Below are 11,840 nucleotides of genomic sequence, written 5' to 3'. Positions count from 1 at the left end.
AAACTATCACCCTGAAGTTATTGTATTAGATATTGATGTATTTAAGAAGAGGGAACATGCTATTGGTATACTGAAGCTTGTGATTAAAATCAGAAAATGGGGAAAAGCAAAATACGAACATTTTAATGTTGTTTTTCTTTTTTCGTCTTACAATTTTTCCAATTCTTATGATGACAACTCTTTACCTTTGCATTATTTTTGCCCTACAAGGATGACTTTTCAAGGGAAATTGTTAACCTCATGTCGAGGAACAACTTCAGCACAGTTCAATACTTCGTAGGTCGTGTTTGATTCAACCCCAATGGAACTAAGGCGACAGGGATGGAGACACTCATCGCTTGGCCAAGAATCATCATCTCGGATGTCCTCGGAAGCTTACTTAAACAAACATTTTTGAATCATTTCTCTGACATATTTGTAGGAGGTGTCGACATGTTCTTCAGCTGCTCCAAGAAACAAGAAGACCAGCAGCCTTCTTCTCCAGGCCAAGCAGGAAAAGATCACCAAAGCGGCGGCAAGTCTCGTAGGAAGACCTTCCTCAAATTTTGGACGAGACTTTGCATCTTCCTCAGCTGTCAGAGCGGCGAGTCCTCTAAACAGAGTCAACAGGACAAAACCTCCGAACAGAGCGCCATCGAGATGACACCTCGGAAAACAATTTTAAAAGAAAACAAGAAAGCGGCCAAGGCTTTTAAAGACAGTAAGTGGAGCACCCTCAAGGTAATCGGTGCAGGAGCCTTTGGCAAAGTCTTCTTAATGTAGAATGAGAGTACTGATGAAATGGTTGCCAAAAAGGAAGTCGTCCTAAGTCCCAACGACCAAAGCTTCATGGTCGAAGCCATCATTCACTTCCAGTTGAAACACGTCAACATCGTCAACCTGCACTGTTGGGAAAGAGTCGATGACACACTGACGCTTTTTATGGAGTACTGTTCAGGTGGCGACATCAAGAGCAACATCGATAGGATCAAGGGCAAGGAAGCCCTCAACTATTTCTCTCAACTAATGGACGGTGTTGCCTACCTGCACTCTCGGGGAGTGGCACATCGGGATCTGAAACTCGAAAACCTCCTCCTGACCGCACAGAAGGTCTTCAAGATTGCAGACCTGGGGCTGGCCGACGTCTTCCTCGTCAACGGCGAGGAGGTTCAGCTCTCAGGTACTGTGGGATCACGGGCTTTCATGGCCCCGGAAGTCATCCATTGCTCCGGTTACAACGGCCCGCCCGTTGACCTGTGGTCGTGCGGCATAATCTTCTTCAACCTCACGACCAAAGGCAGACCTTGGGAACAAGCCGCACCCAATGAAGACAGGATCTACAAAATGTGGCTCGATAAGAACGAGGAATTGAACACCTTGATCCCGTGGTGTTGGCTTAGCGAGTCTTGCCGAAGTATTGTGGACATTCTCTTGGAACCAGATCCCCAAAAGCGTCTATCTGGTTGGAAGAAACACCGTCAGGGTTGAACGAACTCCATTCTGAGCCCTTACATCTTGCCAAGCCACGAAGGAATACATATTGAGAAGCTATTTATGATAACGCACTGTGCTTTCTACCCACGAAGTCTGGTACTCCGGTGTATGAGTGGAACAAACTTACAGATCTATAAAAAAAAAGGTGTGTTCGTGCGTGTGTGTGTGTTTGTGTGTGTATGTATCACTTTTCCATTTATTATGCCTTTCATCTTGCACTTTCATTTTCCTCTCTTATTGACCAATTATAGAAAACGAATTCTACAGGCTCTTTTCACTAGGCTCCTCATGGCATTTATATATGTATATTTTTCTATTATAGGATGCCCGTCACTCCCTCTTCCTTATCTCTCATGGCAATGTAGAATGGAATTCGCTGATTTACCTTTTGTGATGAGGAATTACTGATTAGTAAGGGGAACACTCAGCTTACAAACATTAAAAAATAACTAATATGTTTACCACACTGACTCTCATTTGCTAAGAGAAAAATAGCAATATCGCACTTATTTTTTCATGATGTCCATTCAATAAAGAATCATTTGCAGAAGAACAAGGCACAGAAAGGAGCTGAATCAGATAATTAGACAAATAAAACAGTAAGAAGTGGAGGACAATTATTGTAATAAGGCTTAAATGATTAAAAAGCGAATACATAACCCCCCGCATATATACATTTATATATATATGTGTATATATATATATATATATATGTGTGTGTGTGTGTGTGTGTGTGTGTGTGTGTGTGTGTGTGTGTGTGTGTGTGTGTGTGTGTGTGTGTGTGTGTGTGTGTGTGTGTGTGTGACATTTGACCCACTGTCGGAGAATGAGAAAAGATGAACAGAGAAAATGTATATTTCGACCACTATCTGTGGTCCTCTTCAGCAAAATGATACATAGTGTGTAGTATGAGAATATATATAAGAGGGGTATATTTAGGGACAGGGAAATGGTGGTTGGGCTCAGATGATATGTCCTTCATGAAGTCGGGGCGAAGTTTGACTGATGGTGATGTCAACTTCGCCCCGACGTCATCAAGGACATATAACCTGAGTCCCTCCTTTTCACTGTCCCCAAATATACCCCTTTTAGCTATATATATTCTCATGTTCCATGCTATGTATCATTCTGCTGAAGAGGACCACAGATAATGGTCGAAATATACAGATTTTCTCTCCATCTTATCTCATTCTCCGACAGTGGGTCAATAAGTCTTATTTTACAAATGTGCTACTACATTATACTTTCATATATATATATATATATATATATATATATATATATATATATATATGTGTGTGTGTGTGTGTGTGTGTGTGTGTGTGTGTGTGTGTGTGTGTGTGTGTGTGTGTGTGTGTGTGTGTGTGTGTGTGTGTGTGTATTTACCTAGTTGTATTTACCTAGTTGTATTTTGCGGGAAGGGGAGCTATGCTCGTGTTGTCCCGCCATTGTATCTCTCAGTGTCTAGTTTGCTTTTAAACTCGTGAATGGTTTTTGCGCTTACTATTTCATTATCCAGTTTGTTCCAAGTGTCTAAAACTCTATGTGGAAAACTGTTTTTCTTCAGTTCTCTTCTATAGCTATGTTTTCTTAATTTCCTTCCATGTCCTCTTGTGTTTCTCTTGTCCCAGTTTAGTCATTCTTCTCTATCAAGTATCTCTGTGCCTTTCATGATTCTGTAGATGGTCAGTAGGTCTCCTCTCTCTCTTCTTTCCTCCAGTGTCGGTAGCTCCAGTTTAGCCAATCTCTCCTCGTATGATAGGTTTGCAAGTGCAGGTGCCATTTTTGTAGCTGCTCTTTGGATTCTTTCTATTTTCTTTATGTTCTTTTTGGTACTGGGGGACCACAATGTCGCCGCATACTCTAGTCTAGGCCTTATCAATGTAACCAATTTTTTTTTTATCATGTCTTCGTCCAGGTAAGCAAAAGCCACTTTTATTGATCTTAGCAAGCTGTAAGTCCCCCCGACAATTTTGTTAATCTGTGTATCATAGGACAAGTCGTTTGTGATAATAACTCCCAAGTCTTTTTCGGATCCTACTTTCTTTACTTCCTTGGTTCCAATTGTATAATTTCTTGATATTCTGTTTTTGCTTTTTCCAAACTCCATTATGCTACACTTCTTAGTATTAAAATCCACTTCCCATTTCTGACTCCAGTTCCATACCCTATTCAGATCTTCTTGCAGTGCTTCACAGTCCTTATCAGTTTCTACTTTCCTTAACAGTTTGGCGTCATCAGCAAAGAAGCTCATGTAACAGTTCACGCCCTCGTCCATATCATTTATATAGATAGCAAACATTATTGGAGCCAGTACAGATTCTTGCGGTACTCCACTGATCACCTCTTTCCAATCTGAATACTTTTCTCTGAGTACTACTCTCATCTTTCTTCCAGTCAGGAAGTCTTCCATCCATTTTAGTAGGTTCCCTTGTATTCCTCCTATGTGTTCCAGTTTTTTTAGTAGTTTTCTGTGTGGTACTTTGTCAAATGCTTTTTGCAAGTCTAGGAATGCACAATCAGCCCATCCGTTTCTTTCTTGCACTATGTCTATTAGTCTTGAGTAGAAGCATATCAAGTTTGTGGTGCATGATCTACCTTGTCTGAACCCGAATTGTCTTGGGTTTAATATGTTGTTATCTTCCAGGTGTTTTACCCATCTATTCTTGATGATTTTCTCACAAATTTTGGCTATAGTGCTTGTTAGTGATACTGGTCTATAGTTGGTGGGTTCTTCCTTGTTTCCTCCTATATATATTGGTACAATGTTAGCATTTTTCCAGTCATTAGGTATCTTTCCTTCCTTGAGTGAGCTATTTATTATGATGTGTATTTTGTCCGTTAGCTCTTCTTTGCATTCTTTTAGAATCCAATTTGCAATTCCATCCGGGCCATGTGATTTTCTGACGTCCAGTTTTGATAGATGTTCTGATGTGTGTGTGTGTGTGTGTGTGTGTGTGTGTGTGTGTGTGTGTGTGTGTGTGTGTGTGTGTGTGTGTGTGTGCATGTATATATAGCGTATTTCTCTCATATATATATGTATATATTTTATATATATATATGTATATATATATATAAATTCGTGAAGACCTGGAGTCGAAGAATCATTGTATAGACGAAGAAAGTAAACTTCATATATATATATATTGTTACATCTGTGATGTATACTTCCCAGGTATGTAATTGTTATTGTTGTTTTCGAGGATATGTTATGTCATGTTACGTGTGTTCGTATTGTGCTGCTTTGGTTATGACCAAATATATCACCGTAAGGTATTGTTTTCTTTATTCTGTATTGTATGTATTTTTTTAATGTAACTATGATTTTCGTTTGTAATAATATTGATTTTTTTTTTGTAATGTTGTTTGTTCAAGTGTCCATTGCGCATGCGCCTCTGCTACGTCACAGGTCGTGACGTAAGAATATTTCATTTGTATTTCCCGCGTAAACGGACCAAAAGACCGAATTCAATCACAAAAGTACCCGGATAACAATGTAGGCTCGTCAGGCTAGGTAAATCCCGCCCCCTAATGAGCCACGAGCGTATTGTCTCGTCACGCAAAGGTGAACGAGTCTATACGACTGGCCAGACAGTGTCGGGGAGCTATACGACCGGTCAGATTCAAAAATGACTGTCTTGAGGTTAGTACCTTTTCCCTTGGTATAGCAGTGAGCCAGATTAACTAGGACTTAGTGCGCGGACGATGTGGTCTTCAGTGCCGAGGAACCTCTTGTGACCAGTGACGTTAAGGACTTTATCGAGACAGTATCCAGAGCTTCCCTGACAACTCCACATGTGTGCACTTTTGATCTTGTCACATGTGGACTGTGTTTGATCAAGGAAGCCCGTCACCGTTCCTGCTGCCAGAAAAGACTGATGGAGATCTTGTCGACACTGGCCAGCTTCAGTGGGATTGACATTGACTGTCCCAAGATGTTCCGTCGTCAGGCAAATGTTCTTCTCAATGGACTCCACAACCTAGAGAAAGACCAGCAGAAGAATGCAGTCCTTCTCCAGATCTCTGTAAAGAAGGCCCGGCTCGCTGATCAATCGCTGCAGTCTGGTAAGCTTTTGCTTCTATGTCTCTTTATTTGTGTGAATGTTTGTTTGTTTGCAATCACAAAGGTTTAACTATAATCCATTTTGTAAAACGTAAAACAACAGCAACTTGGGTTACTTTAAAGTGTCCACTAATCTCATACAATAATACTTGTTAAGTCCGGCTAGAATTGGTATTTCAAAGCATAACAGTGCCTTAAAAATCATTTCTTATTTCACTATAAAAGATTATATTAACTTATACTGCATTGAATAAGTCAATACTTGATATATTTATCCTATATACAATGTTAGGTTTCTAGTTTTGATATATTTGTCCAATATAAAATGTTAGGTTACAAAGAAAGCAATGGCCTCCGCTAGAGGAGCCAGGAATCTGGGTGTGCACGTCCTGTTTAATAGTAGTCCTTAGTATATGTATGTATATATATATATATATATATATATATATATATATATATATATATATATATATATATGTGTGTGTGTGTGTGTGTGTGTGTGTGTATTTACCTAGTTGTACCTAGTTGTATTTTACGGGAAGGGGAGCTATGCTCGTGAGGTCCCGTCTTCATATCTCATTTTATCTAAACTATTTTTAAATTCATGTATTGTTTTTGCACACACCACTTTCTCATCTAACTTGTTCCAACTGTCTATTGCTCTGTGAGGAAAGCTGTTCTTTTTCAAATCTCTTCTATAGTTGTCTTTTTTTATTTTCTTTCCGTGTCCTCTTGTATTTCTGTCATCCCATTTTATCAGATTCTCTCTATCAGTAATTTCTATGCCTTTCATGATTCTGTAAATAGCTATCAAATCTCCTCTCTCTCTTCTTTGCTCTAGTGTCTGTAGTTTAAGTTTTTGTAGTCTCTCTTCATATGATAGTTTTGAGAGTGTTGGTGCCAGTTTAGTAATTGCTCTTTGTATTCTTTCAAGTTTTTTTATACATTTTTTTGTACTTGGTGACCATATCGTTGCTGCATATTCCAATCTTGGTCTTATCAGGGTGACTAGGATTTTCCTCACCATTTCTTCATCCAGGTATGTAAATGCCACTTTGATTGTTCTTATTAAATTATAAGTTTCTCCAAAAATCTTATTTATATGTTTCTCAGGTGACATATTATTCATAACAATGACTCCCAGGTCCCTCTCATTTTCTACTCTTTTTATTCCTTCTTCTCCCAAATTATATGATCCTGTTATTCTGTTTTTGCTTTTTCCAAATTCCATTATACTACACTTTTTTGTATTGAACTCCATCTCCCACTTCCTACTCCATTCTTGTACTTTATTTAGATCTCTCTGTAGTGATTCACAATCTTCTTCAGTTTTCACTCTTTTCAGTAATTTTGCATCATCTGCAAAGAAGCTCATATAGCTTTCAATTCCTTCATCCATATCATTAATATATATAGCAAACATTATTGGGGCCAGAACTGTTCCCTGCGGGACACCGCTTATTACTTCATTCCATTTTGAGTGCTGATCTCTTATCACTACTCGCATTTTTCTTTCTTGCAAAAAGTCTTCCATCCAATTTAGCAATTTACCTTGTATTCCTCCTTCATATTCTAATTTCTTAAGCAACTTCTTATGTGGTACTTTGTCAAAAGCTTTTTTTAGGTCTAGAAATGCACAATCAGCCCATCCATCTCTTTCTTGTATTATATCTATTAGCCTTGAATAGAAACATATTAAATTGGTGACGCATGATCGTCCTTGTCTGAATCCAAATTGCCTTGGATTTAGTACGTTGTTTTTTTCCAAGTATTTTACCCATCTACTTTTGATAATTCTTTCACATATTTTTGCTATTGTACTTGTTAGAGAGACTGGTCTATAGTTGGTAGGTTCTTCTTTATTTCCTCCTTTATATATAGGTACTATATTTGCTTTTTTCCAATCTTCTGGAACTTTTCCTTCTTTTAAGGAACTGCTTATTATGCTATGTATTTTGTCTGCCAGTTCATTCCTACATTCTTTCAGAATCCAGTTTGCTATTTCATCTGGCCCATGCGATTTTCTGACATCAAAATTACCCAAGTGTGTCAATATTTCATTCTTCGTTACTTCTATTTCTTCCATAGGGGGGACTTTTTCCTTCCACTCAATCTCTTCAGGTTGTATATTTTCCCTTGTAAACACTGATTTAAAATGTTTGTTCATAATTTCTGCCATTTCCATTTCCTCAGTGTATTCAACTCCCCCTTGTCTTAATTTCTCCAAGTCTTGTTTGTTTTTCAGTTTATTGTTTACAAATCTGTAGAATAGTTTTGGTTGATCTTTACACTTTTCTATAACATCTTTTTCATATTTTCTTTTTTCCTCTCTGCACTTTTGTACATATTCATTTCTATAACCAGTATATATTTTCCATTTTTCAGGTCTTCTGTCTTTTTTCCATCCGGTCCAGGCTTTGTCTCTTTTGTCTTTTAACTCCCTACAACTTTTGTTGTACCAGCATTTTACATATTCTTTTTCTTGTTTTTGTCTTGGGACATACTTTTCCACTCCTTCTTTGTAAATTTTTGTCAAAATATTCCATTTCTCTTCCACTGTTGTTTCTTCTTTGTATATTTCTTCCCAGTTTTCTTGTTGGAAGAATTCTCTTATTTTATCAAAGTTTGTTTTTTCATACATCATTCTTCCTTTTCTATATTGTTCATTTCTTTTCATATATTTTTCTTCATTAAGTTCCAGTTCAATCAATATGTGGTCACTTTTACCTATTGGTGTTTTATATTCAATCTTGTCCACTATTCTAGGTTCAGATGTAATTATTAAGTCTAGCCTCGATGGTTCTTCTTCATTTCTATACCTAGTGTTCTCTTGTATCCATTGTGTCATTGAATGGTCAGTAATCATCTCAAGTAGAGCATTTCCCCATGAGTCATCACCACTCTTTACTGTCATTTCTTCCCAGCAGATTTCTTTGCAATTAAAGTCGCCCATCATAACTATTCTTCCTCCGTCTTCCATTATTTTAGTTAATGCTATCTTTGTGTCCTCTAACATACTTTTATGTTCATTCTCCTCCCATGAGGCTGTTTTCGGAGGCACATAGTTGATCACAAATTTTCTGCTCTTCTTATCTCGGTCTTCCACTTCTATCATAATCATCTCTACTGTATTCTTTCCATATATGACACCTTTCACGTTTATATCCTTCTTTGTCAGGAACATAACTCCACCCCCTTGTTTTTTCTCTCTGTTTCTAATCCAATAATTGTATGTATCATGTCCTACACTGTTGGGTGGTAGTGGGCCTTTTAATTTTGTTTCTACAATTCCCATTATGTCCGGTTCTTTTTCTTTCAAATAATCATTCAGTTCATTCAATCCTGTTATCAATCCATCTATATTTGTGTAAGACACTCTTAGTTTTCTGCCACTTCCATTGTGTTCTCTGTTTCCCTTATGTTTTTCTTTAGTATGTCGAACTGCTTTATTTTCATGTTCACTACTCTCCAATAGAATCTCTCTTTCTCTGACTCCGTTCTTTCCTCGTTTTTTGCCTTAGCTTCAATTCTTTTCTGCTTTTCTGCCTCTCTTTCCTCCTTATTCATTTCTCTTTTTATCCATACCTTTTTATATTGATCATTTGTTGCTAGTTTCCCTGTCTTGGATAGAATTTTCTCTGCCGTTGTTTGTGACCTGAATTTAATCTTAATTGGTCTGGTCTTATCTGTACTATATTTTCCGAGTCTGAATTTTTCCTCAATTTCCTTTATAATTTCTGGTTCATCTTCCTGGACTAATTTTAATAAACTGCTTACCCTTTCATTTTCCTCCTTGATTCTTGCGGTTCTATCTGGGTTATGTTTCTCTTCCATTCCTAATATAATTATACATTTCTTTTTGTCAGCTAATTCTCTTACTATATTCTCCTTCTGTCTCATCACTTTAATAACTGAGTCTTCATTATGTTCTTTCAATTGCTGTTTGACTATGTCAGTGAATGAAACCTTATTCCCTTCTTGAGTTATTCTCCAATTTTTAGCTTCTGTAGCTATTTTCTCACTGTTTTCATTACTATTCTTCTTCAATTTCTCATTCTCCTCCTTTACATTTCCTAACTGTCTTTTTAGGTCCTCTACTTCTTCAGTTAAGTTTCTGTTAGTCTTCTCTAGTTGTTCCAATCTTTCAATTCTTTGGAGAATGGAGCCTACATTACCTAACTTACGTTCCAAGTCCTCGATCACCTTATCAACTCTCTCCTCTAGTCTTATCAGTCTGGGGGGGGTTGTGTCCCCCCCACCCTCTTTAAATCCCTGGAACATATTCTCGTCACTTTCTACTGTATTTCTCCTCTCTATACTTCTAATCTTTACATTTTTATTTGCCATTTCGTCATCCGGTGGTCGTTTCATGTTGACCTTCCGCCCGTCTGCCTGGGCCAAGTCCTCCACATCCTCATTATCTTCCATTTCCCCAGTAATCCCTCCCCCTCTCCTCTTTCCTTACTTTCCCACTACCTCACGAGCAATTCCCCCCCCCTTGCAAATACAAAAAGGCACTTCTCTTTGCGTTGGTATCCTCAATCTGCACTTTTCTTCAGAGCGTTCGTCAAGCCGTCCGTTCGTTGAAAGTGTGTGTGTGTGTGTGTGTGTGTGTGTGTGTGTGTGTGTGTGTGTGTGTGTGTGTGTGTGTGTGTGTGTTCGATTAAAAACCAGAGCTAATTCAATATCCACTACCTTCTTAGTGATTTTCTCAATTTTCCGAATGGTTTCATCGATTTTTGAGGGGAGGTCAAACGCAAGGCTTCCGAGATCCATGGTGTTATTATAACGAAAACATTACACAAAATTTAAAATACAAGCTTTCGGTTGAATCATACAACCATCTTCAGGTAAGAATAAATATACAAAGCAGGAGTAAAAAAAAAAGGTACTTGGAGAGTTAGGTCGTAGCTACGCGTCAGGTACAGGACGGAGGTGAGGTCTTCGCTTCAGCGGGACGTAGCTGGACATCAGATCACTGTAGCCGGACCTTTGGTCGTTGTTTCCATGCAGCCTCGTTGTGTAGTTGTAAAGTACTAACCGTGTCCATCTGTATATTAATGATAGGGGTGTATTGTGTAATGTAGACTCTCTCCAAGATGTATAGTTTCTTGTTTCATTGTTTAAGTATTTTTGTATTGTTGACTAAATCTTGTCTGTTTGGAGATTTGTTGTGTGTTTGTATCATGTGCTTACGTATACTTCCTTCACGGGCGTGCATTGTGAGTCTCCTGCTCACAGAGGTAGTGGTAACACCAGTATAAGAAGCATTGGGGAGAAGTTGGCAACCTTCTTCGGGGCAAGTGAATTGGTACACCACATTAGTCTGTTTGAGGAGAGAGTTGTTTTAGTCATATTATTTCTCATTATAAGGTTAGAGACTTTTGTGTTTTTGTAGTATATGGTGAGGGTCAATTTGTCGTGTGGGTAGGTGCATGTGACGTTACGTGCAAGGATGTCTTTGAGAACACGTTCGTTTGTTTTGTATGCTGGTGTCATTTGGTTTTTGCAGTAAACTGTGTGTGTGGAATGTGTGTTGTTTTGTCCGTGTTGTGCTGTGTTGCGGGTGATGAAAAGTCTCGTCTCTTTGTCAATGAGTAAGTTGGGAAAACCGTTGTAAATGAGGATTTGTTTAACGCGCGTTATTTCGGAGTGAACATTTTCCCATGAAGAGCAGTTTTTATTTGCGCGTCGAAGGTATGCCCATATGACGCTAAGTTTGTAACGCTGGGGGCACTCACTAGCTGTATTCAGGCATCTTCCGGTGTCAGTGGTTTTCCTATAAGCAGTGATCGTGTATTTGTTGTCTTCAGAGTGGATGAAGACGTCAAGGAAGGGAATGTTGTTGTGTATATTGAGTTCATAAGTGAAGTGTAGTACAGAGGCTGTTTCCATGGCTAGCTGTAGGTCTTTCAGGTGGGACTCACTCCTAACTTCAGTAAAAATGGCATCAACGTATCTACAGTAGGAAAAAGGTAATGTTTTTCGTTATAATAAATACCATGGATCTCGGAGGCTGTGTGTTTGACCTCCCCTCAAGAATCAAACTATTCAGAAAATTGAGAAAATCACTAAGAATATAGTGAATATTGAATTAGCTCTGGTCTTCAATTGAACATGTCTACAAGAAAACTTACTCCCATTTATACTAATATATATATATATATATATATATGTATGTTTATATATATGTATATTTATATATATATATATGTATATTTATATATATATATATATATATATATACAGTATATGTATATTTATATATATATGTATATATATAATATATATGTATATATATAAT

General features: G+C 37.9%; 1 protein-coding gene across 1 annotated transcript; it reads left to right on the top strand.

Annotated features, from left to right (window-relative positions):
* The first annotated feature begins 780 nt into the window (after positions 1-780).
* On the top strand, positions 781-1,467 carry LOC143024478 (serine/threonine-protein kinase Chk1-like). Its single transcript, XM_076183286.1, has one exon. The coding sequence runs from the start codon at positions 781-783 to the stop codon at positions 1,465-1,467; it is 687 nt and encodes a 228-aa protein (XP_076039401.1).
* The last annotated feature ends 10,373 nt before the right edge of the window (positions 1,468-11,840 follow it).

The sequence above is a fragment of the Oratosquilla oratoria genome, chromosome 4 (assembly GCF_046742065.1).
Source record: "Oratosquilla oratoria isolate Oo_2021 chromosome 4, ASM4674206v1, whole genome shotgun sequence".
NCBI classification, from domain to species: Eukaryota; Metazoa; Arthropoda; class Malacostraca; order Stomatopoda; family Squillidae; genus Oratosquilla; species Oratosquilla oratoria.
Note: the sequence above shows the minus strand (reverse complement) of the source record. Positions and strands in the feature narration are given on the sequence as shown.